Raw genomic sequence first — 24,671 nt, forward strand, 5'->3', positions numbered from 1 at the left:
GGATGGTTTAATTTTGTTCAGTACCACTCAGGGTACCACTGATAAAACACAAACCGGTGAGGTTTTTTTTTTTTTTAAGTGAGAAATAGCAAACAAAGAAAATATAAGGGTTTTGAACTATGTTGGAGTGTGTTTTATCTTAAAAAGAATTTTTTGAAGAGACATGAAAAGCATTTTATATTGAACAAATTTTATATTTTAAAAAACATTTTCCCAGACAAATTTCACTTCTTTTAAAGGATTAACTCATTCTGAACTACACCAAAAGCCAGTGTGTTTAGATTGATTAAGGGTAGTTAAAGTAAACCAGGTATAGATAGGTCTTGCCTTGAGAGGAGATCCGTTATAAAATGGTATGTCCTGAAATGATACAGTTGGCAAATTTGGGGTTATTATGAAAGTTGAAAGCAAACAGTGATGGATTTTGTGTCAAAGGTAACTGTTGCCAATGAAAATTGTACTTGAGACTCTATTAATATATTTTTCTTTGTGTTTGTTGCATCTGTGAGCTTGAACTGTTTTTACTGTTGTCAATGGACCTAGCTGTTTGTTTTTTTTCTGTTTGTGTGGTTCAGCCACTCCTTAAGAGTGTTCAGCCAACTTCTCGGCCTTCTCTTTTAAACCTCAGCTGAGAACACTCCCTTCCAGCATTGTCTTCTCCAGATGGCTCTGCTCCTTGCTTTTACATTTACCCAACACTCATCCGGGGCCTTGGTTCTTCCCCTTTGATTGAATTCACCTATGGTTACTGATAGGCTTGTTCATGCTGTTCTCATTACTGAAAGAGAACAGACTGAGGATACAGTATATTTACTACACTATATACTGTTGCTGCTGGTGGATTTTACCTCTGAGCATTAATAAGAGTTTCAGCCATGTGATGAGGAGGAGGAGTTTGTAACAGTGACTTAAGAACATCGATTCTGTGGTCTGCCCGCATCATCTCCTTCCTCTGCCCTCTATGAGCCTCAGTGTCCTCATCTGTTAAGTGGTCTTAGCACCAGTTTCCTCCATCTAATGGACAAGGGGAAGCGCCACATGTGGAGTGCAGCACAGTGCCTAGCATGTAATAGCTGAAACTGTTATTGTCCTCTTTTTATCGTTAATACCATCATCATTAAGACTGCTTTGCAGTCGCTTCAAAGGCAGTGAACTCATTTAAGCTTCATATTAAAGTTATTCTGCCATGTCTTTATTTCTGCATACACATTACCGTTATCTTGTCTGTATAGCTTTTGGGAGCAATGTCATCAGTTGTTTCCATTCTTCAGCCAAGTGGGCCCGCTCTGAATTTGTTAAAGGCTTGTTCCTCTGATGCGGGAAGAAATGTGGCATCTCTTCATAGACTAGGTAATTATAAAACAAGTTTCTTTCTTCTTTTTAAAGCAAAATGGCCAAGTTGGATAAACTTCCAGTTCACGTCTATGAAGTGGACGAGGAGGTCGACAAAGATGAGGTAGGATTGCTCGCTTATGGATTTAAAAATCGTTCACAGACGATTTATTGGAAAATTACCAACATGTATCCAAAACAGGAATTGGAATGTTTCTTGAAACAGGGGAAGAATTTTTAAAAAATGTCTTGTTTGATGGAAATAATGGTCTCTGTTTCAACTCCACTACATAGCATTGCCTGTTCCTCTGGTCCTTGTTTATTTGTTCTGAGATCGTTTTCAAAGGCAAGTTTTGGCTACATTGTTTAAAAGATCAAGATAACTTAGATCCCAAGTTTAGGATGTTTTTCAAAGGGTATTTGACACAAACTGGCAGCCAGTAGGTTTTAAATGGCTGTTCAGGGAAAGCTTTGAGTGAAGTAAATGGTACCCAGAAGCTCTGATTTTAACAAGCCCACTTTCCATACTATTGGAGGATGGATGATGACTGGGGCATTAAGGGTATTGCGTGCACCTAACAAGGAAAACCTAATAAAGAAGTTAGTACCGGCTGTCTCTGCATTTCTTCTTCTCCCCTACTCAGCTCATTGTGGGCATTAATAATGTGCACAGCAGCAAAGTATTTCAGAAACCACTTTAGAAATATTCTGGAAAGAGTCAGTGGTCATTCAAAATGAAAAACAAGATATTAAAGCCTTGGTGTAAATTAATAGTGAGAGGAGGACCGATTGAAATAACACACATAAGGGCACACAGCAAACTGTAAAATCCTAGGCAGGTGAGTTGTTTCTATTATTGCAGATAATAACGGCAGCAGTAAAATCACCAAGGCTAAAACTGAGGTGGTCTCAGACAAAGTGTAAGATGGGTCCTTCTGCATTTATCTACTGGATTGCGGAAACAGAGATCATCATCAGACTAGTGCTTAGGAGGCGTGAGCTGGGCGACTGACAGTGTGGTCCTCTCTTTCTGAAGTTCCTACTGAAGTGTGTGGGGCCCAGCCTTAAAGGGGAAAAGGCATCACCAGGGGGTGATCTTAGAGAATGAGGAAGGGGCCCGAGTCAGAGTGTCGTGGAAAGTTTGTGTATTTGTGTGTGTGTGTATTTCATATCTGCTTATTGTATGTGCAAATGTATACCTGACCTATTTTTCGCAGCATCTGGCCGCCCCATGCCCTTAAACCCAGATCTCAGAGTTGGGGTCAGAACGTGAAGAAACAAGTTTTATTAACCTTTCGAGCTGTTGCTCTTCACTTCTCTCTCTCCCTGCTGTGTTCTTGCCTCTCTTTCCCTCTGTTCTGTTGCTCCGGCATTTTATCTCTCCTTTCTCTGTTGCCTCATATTTCCTTCCTTTTTTATTCACCTTTCCCTGAACTAAGCCTCTGGGAAGTTTTCCAGGAATTTGCTTTTGTCTTCCAACTATCGGGGAGTGTAATGTGAAAACATTTTTCATGAAACTGGGTGAGACCTTACAACTTGAGTGGTCGAGTATGGTATGTACTTTCTGTGGCTCATTAAACACTTAAAAATGAAGCAACTTGGACTGGAACAAGCTTTGCTTTTTAATGGACTGGAGTTTGCAGAAATTTAGGCTTGTCCCCCTTATTTCCTGGTAAGTGAACTTAGTAGGTATAAGTGCCAGACGGTTTCCAGTAAAGGGGTGAGGGCCACCTGGCATGAATTGAACGGATCTGCCATCAGTGACAATGGGAGATTGACTGGTGGTGTCCCTCTCTCCTAGGATGCCGCCTCCCTCGGCTCTCAGAAGGGTGGGATCACCAAGCACGGCTGGCTGTACAAAGGCAACATGAACAGTGCAATAAGCGTGACCATGAGGGTAAGGAGGCCCATCACCCTGCTCTCCCCTGATTAAGCCCTTTCTGCTGTAGGTCTTGGAATGATGCTCAAGATGAATGGGTATGCTGTTCTTCCCAACAAAAGTGACATTGTCTGGTTAATAAGATGCTTCCCTGGTGATCGGTGATCGACCCTCACTGGTACAGTTTCCACCCCCCTCCACTTGTCAACCTCCGACCACCAGCGTGATAAGATTATTGGGAGGCTGCTATGGAGGTGTAGTCACCATATAGCCTTTCTTTCTCTGTGTTGACTACAAAAGGGGTACTCGGTACCTCGCAGAGCATCACCAAGGGGCTACAAGCAATTTTGTTTTCCTGCAATGAATCAAGAAAAGTAGAAATCAAGGACTAAAGGGAACATGATTAAGTTGAAAAGGAGGTTGCCAAGAGAAAAGTAAAACTAGTGTAAAAATTATTCAGGAGAGAAGTAGGAGCAGAGAAAGACCAGAATTAATAGTAAAGAGAAGCAGTGGAAGGGAGGTGGGATGGGCAGGAGAGATAAAATTAAATCAGGGGAAATGCTGACTGTCGTAACCCTGAGGCTGGAAAGTCGTCCAGTATCATGAGGCTGAGAATACTTCCTACTCTGAGTGAGAAACCCTGGGGATTTAAGAAAGTTTCCATCCTTTCCAGCTGCTTCCCAAATCAGAACTCACTGGCCCAATTCTGGGTGGTTATGTAAAAATCTCTGATTCTCTGGGTGAAAAAAATGACCCAGGAATGTTAAGTGAACCAACCCCTCAGAATTTAAATGCAGAGAAATTATTAGATGCAATGGGGAGTCTTAACTCACCCAGCTACCTGGGCGCTGGCCAGAATGAGATTTGTTTTGGAGAGAACTGAAATGGTTTTTACGTCAGGGCATCATTGTGAGTTATTGAGAGAGATTGTGGCTCCTTTCGTTTTGAAACAATCACTGTGTGTATATTTTTCTCTCAGTCATTTAAAAGACGATTTTTCCACCTGATTCAACTTGGTGATGGGTCCTACAATTTGAATTTTTATAAAGATGAAAAGATCTCCAAGGAACCAAAAGGATCAATATTTCTCGATTCCTGTATGGGTGTGGTTCAGGTAAATATGAAACAAGTTTTATAATTGAGGTTTCTCATTTGTAAAAATACTGTCTATGAATTAGCAGATTTAAACAAACACTTCCAAAAATGGCTATATTTATGGTAGAAATATAATGGCAGATGTAAAAATTGAGTAAAGGTTTGTTTTTCATCAGTTTAGAAGACAGTGGGTACGAGACAGGCAGAATTATGTTATAGGAGGCCCGACTGCTCTAGCAAATGTTTTTCTTATTAAAACCTGGCTAATCTACTTTTTAACTGTGTGACCTTCGACCGGCTATTGACTGAAGTTTGTTCATATGCCAGATTCAGATAATGATAATATTTCCTTAATAGGGTAAATAAGTTAAAGGATTGGATGAATTAACTTGGAAATATTCAGGACAGTTCTTAGCATCTCAGTGATGACTTTTATCATCATAGTACCCATGGCAGAGTAGTATATATTGATCAAGAGGTTGGGTTTCAGATGCAGACTGAGTTCATATCCCCCTTCTACCACTGACCAGCTCTGTAACCTTGGAGATATGATTTAACTTCTGTGCACCTCAGTTTCCTCATTTATTAAATGGGGATAGTGATAGCACTGAATGTGATTATGGAGAGGATTAATCAATACATGTAAAGAGCTTAGAACAGTGCTGGCACTTGGTAAGCATTCAGCCAATATTAGGTATTTTTGTTGCCATAAGTGCTGTTACAGTTGTAGAGTGAATCTTAAATGTTATTTTAATTATACGTAATAGGTGGCACTAGTGGTAAAGAACCTGCCTGCCAGTGCAGGAGATGTAAGAGACATGGGTTCAATCCCTAGGTCAGCAAGGTGCCCTGGTGAAGGACATGGAAACCCACTCCAGTTTATTTGCCTGGAAAATCCCCTGGACAGAGGAGCCTGGTGGGTTACAGTCCATAGGGTCACAGACTGGAGTGACTTAGCACTCTCGCAGTACATGAGCATGTTAATATTATAGAAGATTAGACAGTACAGGTAGTGCAGAAGTCCCTGTTGACCCCTATCTTTCCCTTTCTCAAAGAGCTGCTGTTAACAGTTTGATGTGGCTCCTTCCATACCTGTGTGGAATTTCCTTTGAAAGCAGGTTGGCAGTTTCTCCATCTGCACGTTCATCTGTCCATCCACTTATCCCCTCCCCTCCCATTTCCCAGGAAGATCTAAGGTAGCAATTTACAAGGATACCAAAAATACAGGATATTATAAATTTAAAGTGGGCGTGAAAGGTGAACAAGGAGTCAGAGTAGGGAAGAGACGAGGTGGTATTAATTTGAGGAAAAAGCACATATTGTAAAGAACTAACACCTGCTATGGGTGGGTGACACACCAGCTCTGCGCTTTCTAGCTCAGGGACCCGTTTGGTTGCACAGTGTCTGTAGATACAAACAATCCAATTAGTCAGAAGCTGCCCGAGTAATCTCAGAATAAAGCCCATTCAGACATTTCTCTTGGGGGCCCTCATACAGAGGACACTGTCTGATTAATGAACAATCTCCTTGACAACTCCTCACAATAGACGCAATCACCGTGATCAGAGAATGCTTCCTTAAAATGAGTCAGTATCTGCTGATGACATCGTCCCAAAGCTCGGTCCTTTAAGAAGGATTGTTTTGTGGGGCCAGTGTGACTAAGGTTAGAGACACAGCTTCTGGTTTGGCCCTTGCTTATGTATTCACATGTTTATTTAGAATTAAATTTTGTTTTCATCCAAAATAGTACATTCATTTGGTTTAAATGTCAAAAAGCACAGAGAGGAAGCACTAAAGGTGCATTCCTACCAGCGTCACCCTCACTTTGCCTACTCCCCACTCCCTGAAATGATCATTTTCAACTTTTCCCATTATTTTTAAATTTTTTCTGGGCTCTATGTCTATATTGCTAGATAAAGAGTGTTAGCATCTCTTTGTTCATCAACTGTGGATGTAATGTGATGCTAGAGAGGATTTCAGCTCCTGCAGCCCTCCTTCCTGCTCTAATCTAAACCAGTTCAGATTATATGGTGACTCTGTACAGTCACCATCCTGGAAATCCCCTTTGCCTTCCTCCCTGTGTCAGAGTCCCTGTTTTCAGGATCCTGTGTCATCTTCTTTCGCCCTTTGCTTTCTTACTTGAGAGAAACACATCCTCCAATTGCTTCCTGGGAAATTATTCATAGGATCTTAGTTTTTTGAGTTAGTCTGTTGACAGACACCTTCAGTTTTGCATTCATACTTGATTGACAGTTTGGCTGGGTATCAAAATCCAAGGTGAAGTTTACCTTAGACATTGAAGATCTTCCATTGTCTTCTAGATGCTAGTGTTATTTTTGCAGCCTGATGCCATTCTTATTCCCTATTGATCTTCTCTTTATCCCTTATGTATGGTAACCTGAAGTTTGGGTTATTGTGTCTTGACTTTGTTTTTTTTTTTTTTTTTTGAGTAGCTTTTTTGGTGAAGCATAACATATTTATATGTTGCTGCTGCTGCTAAGTCACTTCAGTCGTGTCCGACTCTGTGTGACCCCATAGACGGCAGCCCATCAGGCTCCCCCATCCCTGGGATTTGCTTCACCAAAAAAGCCACTCAAAAAAAAACACAAAGTCAAGACACAATAACCCAAACTCGGAGAAGGGAATGGCAAGCCACTCCAGTGCTCTTGCCTAGAAAATCCCATGGGTGGAGGAGCCTGGTAGGCTGCAGTCCGTGGGGTTGCTAAGGGTTGGACACAACTGAGCGACTTCACTTTCACTTTTCACTTTCACACATTGGAGAAGGAAATGGCAACCCACTCCAGTGTTCTTGCCTGGAGAATCCCAGGGATGGGGGAGCCTGGTGGGCTTCTGTCTATGGGGTCACACAGAGTCAGACACGACTGAAGTGACTTAGCAGCAGCAGCAGCAGCAACATATAAATAGAAACCACTCAATGAATGTGTTGTTACCAAGTTTGGGTCTCTGTTGTCTGTGTGTGCTGAGAACTCTGTTCTTGTTCTGGAGACTCTGTCCTGCGTGTTCTCTCCACCTACATCTTGTGAACTCTGGGCAATCTGTTTAGTCAGCGGGACTGTTGGACTCTTTTCAGGCTCACCTTCCTGGGTCCAGGCAGAGAGCTAAGGTGCTGGTAGGGCTCACTTCATTCATTTCCTTTCTATCGGGACTCGTAGGGCTGCACTGCTGTTTGCAAAATATCTGGCAAGAGTTGTTTCATCTCTTTTGCCCAGTTTTCTAGTAGTTGACGATGGGAGAAGTCCAGACTTCATTGTTTCATCACAGTGAGCATGGAAGTTAGGGGTCCAGAAGGGTCCAGACTCAGATGGCTGCAAGTGCCAAACCACTAAGTTAGGTGGAAGAAAAGGTGCGCATGTAAAGCAATGGGGAATGCTGGGGACGCTGACAAACTGGAACACAAGGGCTCCCTTCAATGGGGAGCTGATGCTGCTGGTGGCACTGCCAGCTCAAGGCTGCTAGATCATCTGAGTTTTTTTAGGAAAACCAGAAATACAATTTTAGTTAAATCTTGGTCTTTTTAATTACTGATGGTTACAACAACAGCAGAAACTCACAAACACTGTGCAGGACTGAAATTTAAAAAGGGGGTGGGATACAGGAAAGTTGTACCTAGGCCCTAGGTCAAGATGACAGCACCAGTTAATGTCCGCTGAAAATTATTTTTGCATCAACAGCTAATTGACCCCCCGGTGCTCTCAGCTTGTGACCCAGCCTCAGCTGAAAGCTGCCACTATGTAAACCAAATTATATGAAAGAAGATTTATTCACCGTGTAAAGGGAGGCGTACCAGAGTGCATTATCAATGACAGTGAAGTAACTTCTTGTGTGGGATTCCCAAGTGGGAGTTTCATTTGTATTCTTAAGCTGAGAGCACTTTTCAGTTATGTTTTAGTTGAATTTTCTATCACTGACTTTAAAAGAACAAAAATGTTTAAAGCAAAACTATATATAATTGGTAACATCGTTTGGAAAATAGAAGTAATTACTTTTGTTTTATAAGACAGCTGTGATGCCTGTCTTTGGCAGAGTATATAGATGGTCTGCAATATGGAGTCAATGCATAGATGGTTTGCAGTAAAGAATTCCTGATTGTTTTGTCTCTGGAACATATTTCAGACTCTAAGGTTCTGACCTCAGTGGCCATCACTTCCTTTATATTCTCTGCAGGTGTAGCAGATGGCATTTTGCATTTAATGATTTGTATCTAAGGATTCAGAATTTTTTTAATCATTTGTTTCTATCTCTGTATCTGTTTGTAAGCTAATCACCAAAATTAATGGCTTAAGTGTTACAGGTTGGTTTTTTTTTTCCCTAATGTTGCTTTTGAACATTGTAAAAAAGTTAGTTGATCAATGCTGTGAGTTCAAAGAAATGCCTAAACTAAAATTTAAAAATAGACCCGAAATGAATCTTGAGCCCCTATTTTAGGACCTTGAAGTTGATTACACTTATTTTGTGGATAATGAAACTGAGGCTCAGAGAGAGGAATAACTGGGAATCAAGACCTGCTGCTAGCTCCACTTTTACCATATTTTCCTAATAAGAAGTGCATGAGGAGCGCTGAGAACTCCTTTCACACCTGGCTAGATGTGAAGTGCGCCCAGGGCGTGGCAGTCAACATGCTTCTCGGGAGCAGCTCTTTCCTGAACCACACTGTAGAGGACTCAGAGCCGCCTTTGGGAGGCCACCCTGTCTCTGAGACCTTTGCTGAGGCCCCCCAGGGCCAGCGGCTAACCAGCCAGAATTTTAATGAGTGAGCTCTCTGCCTGGCCCCCGCATGTAGGTGGCAGTGTGTGATGTCACGTCCCTCCCCCTGTCCTCACCAGGAGTCTTGTGTCATACTCCTCAGAGCTGAACCTCTGTCTAGTGCAGTCCCCAGGGTGATTGTACCCCCAGGGAAAGATTGCTATTATCCAGAGGCAGGTTTGTATTGTCACAGCTAGGGGGTGTGCTACTGGCATCTGCTTCCACACAGGCTGCAGGGCCCAGGACTGTTCCCATAACAGAGGGCCCAAGAGTCTTCAGAAACCCTGGCCAGGCTGCTTCCACACAGGCTGCAGGGCCCAGGACTGTTCCCGTAACAGAGGGACCAGGAGTCAGCAGTGCCCAGATGCAGAAACCCTGGCCTCCCAGCACATTCATCCTTTGAATACAGTGCACGTGGATTACGGTTTTTATACTTTGCTCAGAAAAGCTGGGGGCATGAGAGAAGCTGGGGGAAGGGAGACCTGGTGTCTAAAGACCTTCTGAGACTCATAAGTGGTGAGAAAGTTCCAGGTAAGGGAGTCAAACCTACTGGTAGATAATAGTAGTGTTTAGTAGTTTTGTCACTCAATTGTGTCCAACTCTTTGCAATCCCACAGACTATAGCCCGCCAGGCTCCTCTGTCCATAGGATACTCCAGGCAAGAATACTGGGGTGGGTTGCCTTTCCCTTCTCCAGGGGCTCTTCCTGACCCAGGGATCGAACCTGGGTCTCCTGCACTGAAGGCAGATTCTTTACCATCTGAGCCACCAGAGAAGTCCACTGATAATGGTTTGCTTTAAAAATGTGATACCACATATTACTTCATTAAAAAAAAATAGGAGCTAGAGAAATTGAAAATTTTCAGTGAACTTTTTCAGATATTTTTCAAGGGCCTATTACCTGCCAGGTAGTGTTCTAGAAACAGGGATGAAGGAGGAAGAATAGAAATCTCTGCCCTGAGGAGCTCCCATTCCATTGGATGGGCCAGACAGCAAATAAGATAAATATGTAAAACCTGTAATGTATCAGATGGGAAAATAAAGCCACAAAGAAGATAAATCAGGGAAGGTGGAGAGTGATGAGGGCTGAAGGGGAAGGGGCTTGCTTTTTTAAATGACTCAATCTGAAATGCCCGTGAGATAGTGCTCACCAGCAGACAATAAAGAGAAGAATTTTCAAGGGTGTCCCAGTTCTTCTAAAATGTGTTTCTTTCCCCGCCTTCCTCCTTGCAGAACAACAAAGTCAGGCGTTTTGCTTTTGAGCTCAAGATGCAGGACAAAAGTAGTTACCTGCTGGCAGCAGACAGTGAAGTGGAAATGGAAGAGTGGATCACAATTCTGAACAAGATTCTCCAGCTCAACTTTGAAGCTGCGATGCAGGAAAAGCGGAACGGAGACTCTCACGAAGGTAGGCAGGTGTGGCTCTCTCCAGGTGTGCGAACATGCCACCATGTCTTCCATTTCCCCAGAGGATGCAGGAAGTAGATTACTGACAGGTACATGGAGGTGGGACACATGTGAGCTCCTTACAGACAGGCTGTCGGCATTACAGTAGGATGTCCTACGCTGACATCATTTGTGTAAGGAAATCGTGTAATGGGAAGAACCAAAGCTTTGGAGGCAGAGAGGAAGACCTGAGTTCAAGGCCCAGCAATGCCATTTATCAGCTGTGAGACCTCAGGCGAGCTCCCTATGTTTTCAGAGCCTTGGTTTACTCACTTGTAAAGTGGGAATAAAAATGGAATTTGCTGGTTGGTGGGAAGGTTAAGCAAGATAATGTATCTCAAGTGCCTGGCAGAGAGTCAGCACTTAAAATGCTAATTATGGCTTTTATTGTTATCATTAATCATATCCTTTGGAATTTTCAAGTCAGAGTTAGGATGGGCAGAAGCCACAGATTAAATCAGTGGGTGGGGAAATCTGGCTACATTCTTGACAATTCATGTTTTATTTCAGGCCCTTGAAATAAAAGGTTGAAATAAAAGGTTGGTGATTCCCAACCCTGCTGGCTATGCCTTAGAAGTGCCTGGGAACCTTTAACAAATGTGCTTCCCTTTGTCCCACCAGCGGTTCCGGTTTAGTTGGCCTGGCTGGTACCTGGTGGGCGTGGCCATGTGGCCTGCTGCCCATAGCTAATGACAGTTCTGCTTAAACACTGCCCAGGCTGTTCCACCATCAAATATTCCATGCTCACCCCTGGGCCTGGCATCAGCATTTTTTATAAGCCCTGAGGTGTTTCTGTTGGGTATCCAGATTGAAAACCACGGTATTCCAGGCCACATAAAAGAAACAGCCTTCCTTCTCCTGTTTTAAATAAAATACATTCAACTACAAATGACTTAGGTGATCTCTTTTACTGTTTTAGATGATGAACAAAGCAAATTGGAAGGTTCTGGTTCCAGTTTAGATAGCTACCTGCCTGAACTTGCCAAGGTAACCTCATGTTAAATCTTCCACTCATCATAGGATGGTGTTGAAATGCTTCACAAATACATGGTAGTGAACTACTAAACTCATAGTGCAGTTACTGCTAATTTTTGACCATAGTCTTTGGTGAGGTAAAATATCATTACTGACCTGAGTCAGGTTTCAGTTTGTTTTCCAGAAAGTGCCTTGTGACATATTCTCTTTTTGTTATCCTTTGTTTTTCCTCCATAATATTTCATACTACATTACACGTACTGAAGAAATAACCAAGATGCACAGGTAAATGTTTCCATGGTAACGTGTTACTTACTGTGTTCACACATATGCTCCCTTATTTAAGTTAATAGAGACAATTCCAAAGAGGATGGATCTCTATTACTAGTAATCTTGTTACTGAACCAAAAAGGGTTTCCTGAGTTATATGAATTGTTCCTGGGTCACTCTGAATGGAAAAAAAAATAGTTATACCTGTTTTTTTGTATAACTTTGAGAAACTCAGAAATTACTGAAAAGCACAGAGAAGATCAAAATTCCCAGATTCCACACCTGTTACTGTATTGTTCTTTCATTTTCAATATCTTTAAAAAAAATAAAATATCCTTTATAGTTGAAATTCTTTAACTGTTCTCTTATTTTCCATTTTTTCTATTACAAACAATGCTACAATGAATATCCTTGTACTTGTTTCCTTGTGTGCCTCTATGAATGATTCTTTTTAAATGAGAGAAATATCTTTGTCTTCTTTGGCCCTTTATATTCTTACTCTGTTATTCCCTGTTTATTCTGTCTCTCTTTTTTGTGTGTGTGAGAATACAGTGAAATAGAGACCCTACACACCCACATCTTAAACACTGTAATAGAAAACATGGTTTATCTATATACCATTATAAATAGACTGGCATTCAACATTGACCTTTACTTTAAGACAGCATAGCTGTTCTAAAATATAAAACTTACCTCCCTGGCTGAGACTTGAGAGTATTGTTTTTCTTTAGAACTTGACTGTTACCACAGTGTCTTTTTAGCACCTGCCTATTAAAGCTAATTTTAGTGCCACCATTGTAACCTTCTAGGCTGGAAGGGTTTTGGCTTATGTGTTTGTTTTGTGTTATGAACTTCTGTGTACCGTACTCACATTGAGATTTGCTTTTTTCTGGATGTTTTGGGGTTTGTGATTTCTCAAAGCAAAATGTTTGTTGAAACAGATAATATATGCAGTTCAGTCTATAATTCAAAACAGTAACTTTGTCCATTTACTGGGTGAACACTGGATACCTAAGAGAAGACTCATATTGTTGAGCTTTGTTTTTGTTGCTGTTCAGTCACTCAGTTGTGTCCAACTCTTTGCGACCCTGTGGACTGCAGCATGCCAGGCTTCCCTGCCCTTCACTGTCTCCCAGAGCTTCCTCAAACTCTTGTCCATTGAGTCGGTGATGCCATCCAACCATCTCATCCTCTGTCACCTCCTTCTCCTCTTGCCCTCAATCTTTCCCAGCATCAGGGTCTTTTCTGATAAGTCAGTTCTTCACATCAGGGGGCTAAAGTATTGGAGCTTCAGCCTCAGTCCTTCCAGTGAATATTCAGAACTGATTTCCTTTAGGATGGACTGGTTTGATCTTGCAGTTCAGGGGACTCTCAAGAGTCTTCTCCAACACCACAGTTCGAAATCATCAATTCTTTGGTGCTTATCTTTCTTTATGGTACAACTCTCACATCCATATATGGCTACTGAAAAAACCATAGCTTTGACTTTATGGACCTCTGTTGGTAAAATAATGTCTCTGCTTTGTAGTATACCGACGAGGTTTGTCATCGCTTTTCTTTGAGCTTAATATTAAGTAGAAATCTGTATTTTTCCTGTGAAGACAGATAAGAGCTGTGCCTTCCTTTCCTCTCTTACTGCCTACTGCTACCTAGCCAGCATGGTTCAGAATTCCTTGATTGTCAGACTTAAAGGAGACATACATCACATACATTTATTCTTTAAAAAGTACATTTATAAGATATATTTGAAGCTGTTTTCAAACAGTGGGTAACGGCCAAGTTAGCTGAAGCTGTTTTAGTTGGTAAAAGGTAATTAATTAAATTGGTTTTAACATCCATTTCTCTTTTATTTTTTGTTTTAATGTTTTATTCTTTTTTTTTTTTTCCTTTTAACTGAAGTAGGACTTACATAGAGTGACGTGCCCGGGCACTAATTGTATAGCTTGCTGGATTTCACGTTGGCACACCCGCAGAACCCCCACCCATGTCAACATATAGACCATTTCCAGCACCTCAGCAGACTGTCTTGTATCCTCCATCTCAGCTGATAACCCTTACCGTTTTGACCTCTATCATCATAGATTAATTCTAACTCTTCTGCTGCTGCTGCTGCTAAGTCACTTCAGTCGTGTCCGACTCTGTGTGACCCCTTGACGGAAGCCCACCAGGCTCCCCCGTCCCTGGGATTCTCCAGGCAAGATCACGGGAGTGGGTTGCCATTTCCGACCTTCCTAAAAATGGAAGCATACACACGTACTCTAAAGAGTAGGCTTTAGATGGCAGGCTTCTTAAGCTCAACAGTATGTGACCCAGAATAAAAAGTGGATAGAACTGCATAGAGAATACTGAAGTGCTCTGCCCTTAATAATGATAGATATTATTTAAGATACTATATATCATGCATATAAACACTTACATATGGGGAGAGAGAGAGAGTGGTTGTGATGTAAATGTATTTCTTCGAGTCATGGTCGAAATCTAAAAAGTACAGCATTATAAGGGGCTGAACTGTTGTTCCCCCTCCCCACCCACCAGCCCACCTCACGCCAGCTCTCAAGTGTTCTAAAACCATTTTACTTAAAGAAGGTAGAAAAAGGCAGAAGGTAAACTTTCAAAGGGAGAAAGGAAAATTAAGCTGTGCCATCGCTCATCAGCACGCTGCCATCCCCGCCCCCCGTGGGGCAGGTGTCTGTTGGTGAGACCTCTTGTCCAGGTGCCTGCTTGGTGGCCAAATACAGTATGAGGGGCTCAGGCACCTGTGTGCCCGACTCTCAGCCCCTCCATCGTCCAGGACTCCGAGTGTGAGTGGTTTTGACGGTTTCCAACTCGCTTCAGTGTTTCTGGAGCAGGGATCATTGGTACCTGTTAAGAAAGGAGGAAGGTTGATTGATCACTGGTTATCCTGATTTTAGAAGGAATGCAGGATCTGAGACTGAATCGGGGGAGGTGGGGAACAAGGCTGGAGTCCCACAGCTGTACCAGAAGGGAGAGTTTAGTCAAGGGGATGAGGAAGTTAAGAGGTCAGCAGTGGGAAACAGCCCATGGGGAGGTCAGGTCACAGTTAAGCTGGATTGCAGAGAAAGGACTAGAACAATGGGGGCAGGCAAAGGTGTAATTTAATGGCCGGCTCCTCTCAGGGCAGCCCCGCTTTCTGCTCCATTCATCCTGTTGCTGGATTGCAGAGAAAGGACTAGAACAATGGGGGCAGGCTCCTCTCAGGGCAGCCCCGCTTTCTGCTCCATTCATCCTGTTGCCTCAGCTTTTGTCTTCTGCTGTGGCTGAGACATAAGCAAACAGGATGTGAGCGACAGGAAGTTGTTTTAGTACAAAAATAGTTGATATTTCGTTGTGGAGTGTAATGCAGGGGCCCTTGACATACAGTAGGAGTGATGTGGACTCAGGTTTTCGGCATATTTTGTATATTCCTGGCCCTTTTGTTGCTTGTACATTTAGTACTGGACACCTTCATTGTTTTCTGATGTGGAGATACTGTGTATACCCTAAAACCTTTTCTTTTCCTTCTGTTGTCTAATACAGAACCAAATATTTGTTTGTTCTAAATGTACCAGCATTTAAAGTATCAAGAGTACGTAGTCATAAACATTTTTATTAAATATACAAACTGTAGTTAAAGTTAGTTGATTGGTTTCTCCTCTGCAGTGTCGAGGGGTAATACGCTCATGTGGTAAACCTGATTACTATTTATTTGATAAATATTTTTTTTCTGGTTACATTTACCTTAGGTAACATTGTAATGAATATGCACACACATATATATATCGTCTCCTGTGTAAAGATAGTATGAAGAAAGCTCTCGTTCTCCTTATATTTTCCTCCATAACTTTTCTATTTTTGTGTTCTTGCTGTACTCAAAAACAGCCGCTCAGTCTTAATTTGTTCTCCCCAGGTGGCTGGGAAAGAGAACTGTTGTTTCATGCTAAACCAAAATTGCGCCCATCCTATTACTGTGTAACTTGTTTTTAGGGAATGAACTTACCTTCCTAGGTAAATTTTCCACAATTGAATACAGGCTAGAGTGTGGTGTTGCAAACTTTATAGTCTCACTGAGGTTCAGTAAGCATCAGGGTGCCAAGCTCAAAAGTATTTGTTAGAAACCAAAAAATTTCAGACACCTTCTCTGAGTTTTTAAACCACATTGTAATAAATGCTTCCATCCCTGTATCCTAGTCCAGAAAACTATGTCATTGTGTTACGACACAAAGGAATTGGCTAGGGTTGTGTTTGTGAGGTCAGCTGGCATTCCATTCCTTGGGCTTCCTTATCTAGAATGTTTTATTGCAGCTTTGTGTCACAGAGGGTGCGATAGTAGTCCCGGGGAGTCAAATATCAGGGAAGTAGTAGAAACAAATCATGGCAGCTTTTTAAATTAAAAAGTATATATTCTGACTTCAAAGGATTTTGCAAGGTCTTCCTATCTCCAACCCATTCTGTTTAAATGAGCCAACAGTCAGAATATTTTTCTGATGACTCACCCTCAAAGTACGATGCTGTGGCCTCCAATTGTTTTACCTGCTCAGGGGTAAACTTAAGCTGTTCATCTCAGTTCAGTCATTCAATCGTGTCCAACTCTGTGACCCTATGGACTGCAGCACGCCAGGCCTAAAGTCTGCAGTAGTTCTTCTGGGAACTCTTGAATGGATGGTTCATAACTGAAGAAAGGAAGAAAACATTGTCAGGGTGTATCATTAGTGATTAAACTTGGGGTTTACAGGAGTGGGTGGAATGGCTTTTGTTTTAGACAATTCGTTCTCTTCTGTAATTTCTGAGAAGTGTCAGTTTTTACAGAGAATGGCTCTGTCATTAGTTTCTTTCTCCATTTTCCTCTCGGTTTCCTGTACATGGGACCCAAAGTATCAGACGGACAGTGGGTAGGATGGCAGCAACCAGGTTTGGGGGGAAGCAATTGCATTCTTCTTCCATCCACAGTATGGACTGACATCAGGTTATTTTAAGAGCAGGGCTGGTTTCTGTCACTTTGAGAAGTGCTGGACAGCATTGTCTGTGGACTATTTTTTTACAGTTGTGTTTTGTGGCCTTAGATTGTGAAAGTACTTATTACCGAAATTTATTTTATTTTATTGTCTTTACTAAAACTTAAGTGAAAATAAATGTGTTTTCTATAATAAGTAAAAATATTCAAAGTCACGTAAAGAAAAGTTCATCTTTTCCCTTCCACCTCCATCCCCACATTCCTGAGAGCACTGTTATTAACCTGTTATAGTTTCTCCTTCACTGAACCAATTGCTCATGGAAACATATATACACATGTGCAGTGGTTTTAGTTATTTGTGTTTTAATGTGCTCATGATATATACATTACTTTGAAACTTGCTCCACCACTTAAAATTATTTGTTTAAGGGTCCTTCTAGGGCCGTACAGGATCTGGTTCACTCATTTCCATCAGTTCAGTCACACAGTTCAGTTCAGTCTTTCAGTCGTGTCCAACTCTTTGCAACCCTATGAATCGCAGCACGCCAGGCCTCCCTGTCCATCACCAACTCCTGGAGTTCGTTCAAACTCATGTCCACAGAGTCGGTGATGCCATCCGGCCATCTCATCCTCTGTCATCCCCTTGTCTTCCTGCCTTCAATCTTTTGCCTTCAAACTCATTTCCATAACTGCATAATATTCCAAATATGGATACCGCACACTTTATTTAGTCATCTCCCTATTCAGGAGCATCTAGATAATTTTCTGTTTTTAGCCTACACAAGCACTGCACAATAAACATCATGATGTATTTAAAACTTAAATACTCATGCTCTTATTTCAGTACTAGGAATTCCCCAAGGTGGGATTTCTGGGTCACAGTTTATCATGCTTTTAGTGCTTTAAATATTACCAGGTTACTTCCTCAAAAGGTTGTAACAACTCATATTCCCGTTTCTCTGCATCCAGAGGAGTAAAAAATGATGTTTCACTGCTTTGATTTCTATTCTGCTGCTTAGTAGTGATATTTTTCATATTTTCATGTTTATTTACCATCTGGTTTTTTTGCTGTCTGACTTTCCTATTTATATTCTTTACCTATTTCATTTTTACTGGTCTAATGATTAAAGAGTGTTGGTACTGAAACCAGACAACCTCGTTTAGAAGCCAGACTTCTATTTAGTGTTGTGAGTTTGGAGCAAACTTTGGAGCAAAGTGTTTGCTCCAAACATGTCCCTCATGCCTCAGTGTTTTCTGTTAAACAAGGATAATAATAAGACTTGCCTCCTAAGGTTGTACCAAATTTAAATGTGCTCTTAGGGTAACATCTAGCATAGAGATATTGACTGTTATGAATGAATACCCCATTTTATCACTATGATGCCTTCATGTGTTTTATTATTCCCTGGCTCTGGGGCAAAGCCACATTTTCTTACTGTCTAAGTTTTACTTGGTAATTGTTTCAAACACTATCAGATGTACCCTCTTTTTAAAGCACTCTAGGCCTTGGGAGGGGTGGGAGGAACTTTAAGAAGCTGAGCCTGCTTTTTATCTATCTCATAGCAGAGCTGTCGATGTGTGTAAGGTAGAGTATACACTTTGAGGTTATTTTTACATCTAACATTGTCCCTTCTTCCCCATTAAGTGGTTTTTCTGGTGAAGAATATATCTCTTGGATATTAGTGGCAACATTAGCATGCTTTGAGTCTATTTTGGCTAGTTGATTTTTTTTTCTTTTAATGTATCTGCATCCCTGTTTGCCCTCCAATTATATGGAGCTCTTAGCAGTCATTCCTGCTTTGTTCATTTCTCATCTCCTAGCATCTCCTAGTTCACTTGAGTCAACAAACATCTTTCAGAAAGGCACCAGGGAATGCTTCTACATTAAGGACCCATTCCCTTGTGGCTCAGTGGTAAAGAGTCTGCCTGCCAGTGCAGGAGACACAGGAGACTTAGGTTCAATCCCTGGTTCGGAAGATTCCCTAGAGTAGGAAATGGCAACTGACTCCACTATTTTTACCTGGAAAATTCTATGGACAGAGGAGCCTGGTGGGCTGCAGTCCATGGCATCGCAGAGTCGGACATGACTGAGAGCATGCTGTCCTGCTCCTATGCCAGCTGTGCTCCAGTGTCTGAGATCATAAAGTTTGCCCTTGTTCAAACACTCTAGTAGAAATTCAGGAGAAGAATGTGTCACTGTGGGTGGTGGCTCACAGCATGTAGTACTGATGTTTTTGTTAGGAAACCTCATGGACAAAGTAAAGCAAATTTTTCTTTGGTTTCAGTTAAGTATATTCTGCGTGCACATATTCTGGCCCTTTTGATGTGAAAAATTAGGAAAAATGATGGGCTTGATGGATTTCAAACTCTGTCCACCCACTCCCAGCCACCCTGCCATGGGCAAAAACATGAGCTGATCTGTAGGAAGGTCCCTGAGCCTCCAGAACCCTTAAAGCTGCAGGGAGAGGAACAAGATCAACTTTGTCATGGAAGGAGACTTGAACCAGCACCTTGTTGAACATGTTTACTTGGAAATGAAAACCAAGTCCAGGGAGGCTGAGTGGCTTACTCAAGTTCACACAGCTAGTTCACAACTGAACTAGAACTAGTACCCAGTTTCTTAGCTGATATTCTGGTGGTCATTTCATTCTGCTCGATGTAGACAGTTGTTTAAATATAGTCGTGATAGAGTTTGGGTCATTACATTGCAGGTATATTCTTTACTGTCTGAGCCACCAGGGAAGCCCTTGCATCATGGCTAAGAACATTTTAGAATAACTCCATGGCTGGGAAAATGAAGACGATTCTTAATTTCCAGTTGGCCATGATTAGAAATGTGATAATAGATCTCGGTAAGCTACCAGCAGAGAAGACTAGACGCCCTTTCCAGTGGCTGTCACTGCTGATCATGTGCTGAGATGTGATTCATGGTCTTTGAGCAAGGGAGCGATGAGAGAGGACGTTTTATTAAGAGCTCTGACTGCCAGGAAGAGCAGGGTATAGATTTAGAGGCATCAGGTGTGAGGCGTAATGTGGCTGCAGATGACTTCTGTCTTGTGACTGTCCTAGAAGCTTCCTCTTCTGCCTGTTCCCAGATCGCACTGCTCCAGCCCCCATTGCTGCCGCTGTGTGTCTTCTCTTCTGTCCATACCTTCAGTGTTGGGGCCTCTGGGTTTCCGTCCACAGACTTGCTTTCACACTTCCCCCAGGGACCCTCACCCACCCACCCCTAAGACTTCTGTGCTGAGGTTCTCCTTGCCTGTAATTCCAGACTTCCTCCCCACCCTGTGTTCACATTGCATCTTTCTGACTGTCTGCTGGATGTTGCCAGTTAGAAATTCCACAGGCATCTCCAGAATCCAGTCTACTACCTTCTCAATAAACCTGCTCTTCCTCTCAGATTAATTGTCAGTCCACCCAAGCCTAGGAAGGTGGGGTTTGTTATGAGCCTTGCTGTGAGGCTGGGAGCCTGTTGTCATAACCCGGGAGAGACCATGTGGATCTCCTGGTCTTGCCCTTTTTAATCCATCGCTTCAGCCCTACCCATGGGGCAGATCTATTGTAAAATGCAAAACTGGTTATTTTATTCCCTTGATGAAAATATTGCAGAATTTTGTGATTCTGGATTCTGGATTCTTAATGAAATCCCCAGGACTCACTATACAAATCTGACTCATTTCTCTGCATTTTTCATCATGTACCATTCATTGTAATGAATGACTTGGTCATTGCTCAAGTGTGAACTTGTATTTTTATACATACTGTAGTCCCTCCTCTTAGAATGGCCTTCTCTCCTTTTCTGGCCAAATGTCCTTATCCTGCGAGACTTCCTCTGGGAGCTCTTTCCTCGTGGCCACCCCCTGGTACAGGCTGGCTCACTGTGTATGCATGATTTCCTTTGCCATTCGTATTGCTGTTCATATTCTGTCTTCCCGGATGGTATTCCTTGGGGACAAGGACTGCAATTCACTCATGTTTGTGTCCCTAGCCTGACATAGAATATGTGCTCATGAATATTTACTGAATGAGTCAGCATTTCCCCCTTGCCTGCCACCGAGACCAATGGCTGTCCCGCAAGATCTGCCATAGTCTTCTTTATTTCACCATCCAAAATGTCTCCCTCCCCTTCCTTTACGTGTGCCCTCAAGCCACAGGCCGGACTGTAGGTCCTTTCCACCGTCTGGACTCTTCTCCGCTCTCATTATCTGTCCTTTCTATGCACCCTTTTCACCCGATCTGAAATGCGCATGTTCCCTCCTTTTTGCTGTCTAAATTCTACCTCTTCATTCAGAGCTTGTCACCTGTTTCTTTACTCTGTGAAGCTTTTCTTGATGGTAATGCTTAATTATTCTCTTTTGCTTTATTTGCATTGGTTTTGACTCTCCAGTTGATTGTCAGCTTCACAAGGGCAGGGATCAAGTCTTAGCTTCTTTACCCCTGACAGATCTTACACTGTGTCTGTCCTTATCACCTATTCACAGTACTTACATAGTCTGACTTGTTCGTTGACGTGCAGGTGACCCACCAAGATGAGGACAGAGTTGTCCAGCAGTCTGGCTCATCAGGAGGGGGTAGCTTTCAAACATTCTTAGACACCTCGGTAAGAAAAGGAGGTTTTTAAATGTGATTTTTATTTTCTGTTTTATCTTGTTATCAGAGTGCCAGAGAAGCAGAAATCAAACTGAAAAGTGAAAGCAGAGTTAAACTTTTTTACTTGGACCCAGACGCTCAGGTAAGAAGTATTTTAATATTTAGAATAGTTCAAGGAAAGAAAAGCTTTGATAGGTTATTTGCTTGCTTATTTGTTTGCTTATTTATATATTGTGGATGAAATGCAATATGATAATATAGAAAATTCAGGAGAAAGAGAAAAAACAAAACCCAGTAATTTCATTACCATAGCACAGTCATTGTTAACATTTGATATTCCATAGATTGTTGAAAATTGAAGGAGATTTATCCAAAGATGCGCTAGCCCACAAAGAACACATGTAATTGACCCCGTAAACCCACCACCAGGAAAATAGCATGCATCTCTACAGTTGCCCGGTAGACAGCGCTGTTTCCTGACGGGCCCAAGCTCAGTTCCAAACACAAGCCGTGCCGTTCTCCAGTCCACATCCGTGTCCTGAGAAAACCCCAAACACACGTGGCAAGGGCCTCCAGGCTGCCCACAGACAGGGCTGCTGCTCGGAGGGGCCGACTGTCCTGCTGTGTCTTCTACCATGGTTTCCTCTTCTTCGTTTCTTTTTTTTTTTTTAATAGAACTTCTTTTCCTCATTTAATAATAAGTATTTTCCTCTGTCTCTTCTCAGACTTCAAAACCATATAGTTTTTTGGACAGGGTTTTGTTTAGTGTGGTGAAATATGCACAATATAAAATTTACCACTTTAACCATTTTTAAACATACTATTCACTGGCATTAGGTAGAGTCACATTATTGCACAAGTATCACCACTATCTCTTTCCAGAACTTTACCATCCTCCCAAACAGAAACTGCCCATTAAACAACAGCTCCCTGTATCTCCTTCCCCTCCCCCTTAGTAACCTCTATTCTACTTCCTGTCTTTAAGATTTTACCTATTTAGGAAGCTCATATATGTGGAATCATATGATGTTTCCCTTTTCATGTCTGGCTTGTCCCACTTAGTGTAATGTCTTCAGGACCCATCCCTCTTGTAACATTTGTCAGAACTTCATTCCTTTTTATGGCTGAGTAATATTTCATTGGATTTATAGTATATGCTACATTTTGACGATAGGTATTTCAGTTGATAAACACTTGAGTTATTCGTAACAATAATTTTAAAGCTTTATATAATCAGTCATTGAGTAGATATACCATCATTTATTTGACCATTATTATATACTACATAAATGTATAAAATAGTTAACATAGTTTGCGTAAATAAATATGTATAACTTTTCCATATTTTAAGCAGTTTCCTTAGGATACATTTATTATGGGATTTTTCTTTTTCTTTGTGGGAGCATAATACATTTATACATTTGCATTTTCTCTTAAAGAAGCTTGACTTCTCATCAGCTGAGCCAGAAGTGAAGCCATTTGAAGAGAAGTTTGGAAAAAGAATTCTCGTCAAGTGCAATGATTTATCTTTCAACTTGCAGTGCTGTGTTGCCGAAAATGAAGAAGGGCCCACTACAAACGTAATTTTCCTTTTGAAAAACTAAAATTAAAAAAAAACAAAACACACATTCCGAGGTTTCGGGTGAGCCTGTTGCAGTGCAGTCATGTCACGCAGCCCTAGTTCCTGGTGTTGGAGAACGGAGGGTGAGATCAGAGTGCAGAGGGTCATTTGGGCCACCAGACAGGACGTTCACGATACAGGACAGGGAGGGAGGCTGTTGCACTTTCGCAGTAACTCGTAGCAGCAATCATACACAGGTCTAGTCGTCTCTTCTTTGATAGCACCATTCTCTTTTCCTGACTGTGAGTGCCCTAGTGATGGTCTGGGTTGTTTTGTTTTGTCCAGGTCGAGCCTTTCTTCGTCACTCTGTCCCTGTTTGATGTAAAATACAACCGGAAGATTTCTGCTGACTTCCACGTGGACTTGAACCACTTCTCAGTGCGGCAGATGCTGGCCACCACGTCCCCGTCTCTGAGGAACGGCGACCGGCAAAGCTCACCTGCCCCGCTGGGCATCCTCCACGAGGCTGCCATGCAGTACCCGAAGCAGGTGGGGGGGGCCGGCCCAGCGGTCACGCTGCTAAGGCTTACCTTGTACAAGCTGTGTAAATACATAAATGAAGCTTCAAATGTGCAGTTGGGGTAAATGAAACTCTTAATTAGATTGATTGCGTATATCACAAGGCCATCAAAGCAAGCTGAAAGAGAAATGGCTTTTGACTTCTCATTTCTTTTTTTCTAAACTTTCTGCTAGTTGCCTCCTCTGCCAAAGAGCCTTATTGATCGAATGATGAACTGTTTGTTGATGAGTTAACCAGTTTGGCGCTGGGTGCTTCTGAGTAGTTGTGCTGTTTCAGTGCTGTTTGCTGATTGAGAATCTTTAATATTCGTGAGATTTGTTTAATGTGACTGTAAATTCTGCTTGCTGAAGAAGATGGTTTGTTCCCTAGGGGATATTTTCAGTCACGTGTCCACATCCTGATATATTCCTTGTGGCTAGAATTGAAAAAGTACTTCAGGGGAGCATCACCCATGGTGCTGAGCCATACATGAAGAGTTCTGACTCCTCCAAGGTATGGATGACTTTGGGATAATAAAAAGCAGTGGGGGGAGAAAATAGGAATAGAAATGCTTAAATCACAGTTAAGCCGTATTTATGTTCTACAAGAGATAGACTGCTTTCACTGTTCTTTGTTCAGTCGCTCAGTCATGTCCAACTCTTTGCAACCCCATGGACTGCAGCACACTGGCTTTCCTGTCCTTCAGCATCTCCCAGAGTTTCATCAAACTCACATCCATTGAGTCAGTGATGCCATCCAACCATCTCATCCTCTGTCATCCCCTTCTCCTCGAGCCTTCAATCTTTTCCAGTATCACTGTCTCTTCTGATGAATCTGCTCTTTGCATCGGGTGGCCAAAGTATTGGATCTTCAGCTTCAGCATCAGTCCTTCCAGTGAATATTCAGGGTTGATTTCCTTTAGGATTGACTGGCTTGATCTCCTTGCAGTCCAAGGGACTCTCAAGAATCTTCTCTAACACCCCAGTTCAAAGGCATCAATTCTTGGTGCTCAGCCTTCTTTATGGTCCAGCTCTCACATCCATACATGACTATGGGCAAAACCATAGCTTTGACTGTATGGACCTCTGTTAGCAAAGTAATGTCTCTGCTTTTTAATACGCTGTCTAGCTTTGTCTACTCATAGATTTACTCTTAAGAGTTAACCTTATGTGTCCAGTGTTTAGTGAAAAGTAATTCCATGTATAAATAAATACTTCATTTGGCTAGACTATCCTGACATCCTGAAATAA

At 42.0% G+C, this 24,671-nt stretch overlaps 1 protein-coding gene across 13 annotated transcripts in view; it reads left to right on the forward strand.

The window, feature by feature from the left end:
- Positions 1–24,671, forward strand: part of DOCK9 (dedicator of cytokinesis 9) — a 279,313-nt gene that overhangs the window by 154,677 nt on the left and 99,965 nt on the right. For 12 of the 13 annotated variants that reach the window (XM_055426590.2, XM_055426593.2, XM_055426599.2 and 9 more), the window contains exons 5-13: positions 1,387–1,456; positions 3,134–3,229; positions 4,191–4,325; positions 10,303–10,477; positions 11,435–11,502; positions 21,369–21,443; positions 22,741–22,881; positions 23,208–23,411; positions 23,812–23,934. In XM_055426590.2, coding sequence (XP_055282565.2) covers positions 1,387–1,456; positions 3,134–3,229; positions 4,191–4,325; positions 10,303–10,477; positions 11,435–11,502; positions 21,369–21,443; positions 22,741–22,881; positions 23,208–23,411; positions 23,812–23,934 — 1,087 coding nt within the window. The remainder of the gene's footprint in view (positions 1–1,386; positions 1,457–3,133; positions 3,230–4,190; positions 4,326–10,302; positions 10,478–11,434; positions 11,503–21,368; positions 21,444–22,740; positions 22,882–23,207; positions 23,412–23,811; positions 23,935–24,671) is intronic. The other variant, XM_088842644.1, reaches the window with a different exon arrangement.

The sequence above is a fragment of the Moschus berezovskii genome, chromosome 13 (genome assembly GCF_049115385.1).
Source record: "Moschus berezovskii isolate FMDL1 chromosome 13, NW_MosBer_1.0, whole genome shotgun sequence".
NCBI classification, from domain to species: Eukaryota; Metazoa; Chordata; class Mammalia; order Artiodactyla; family Moschidae; genus Moschus; species Moschus berezovskii.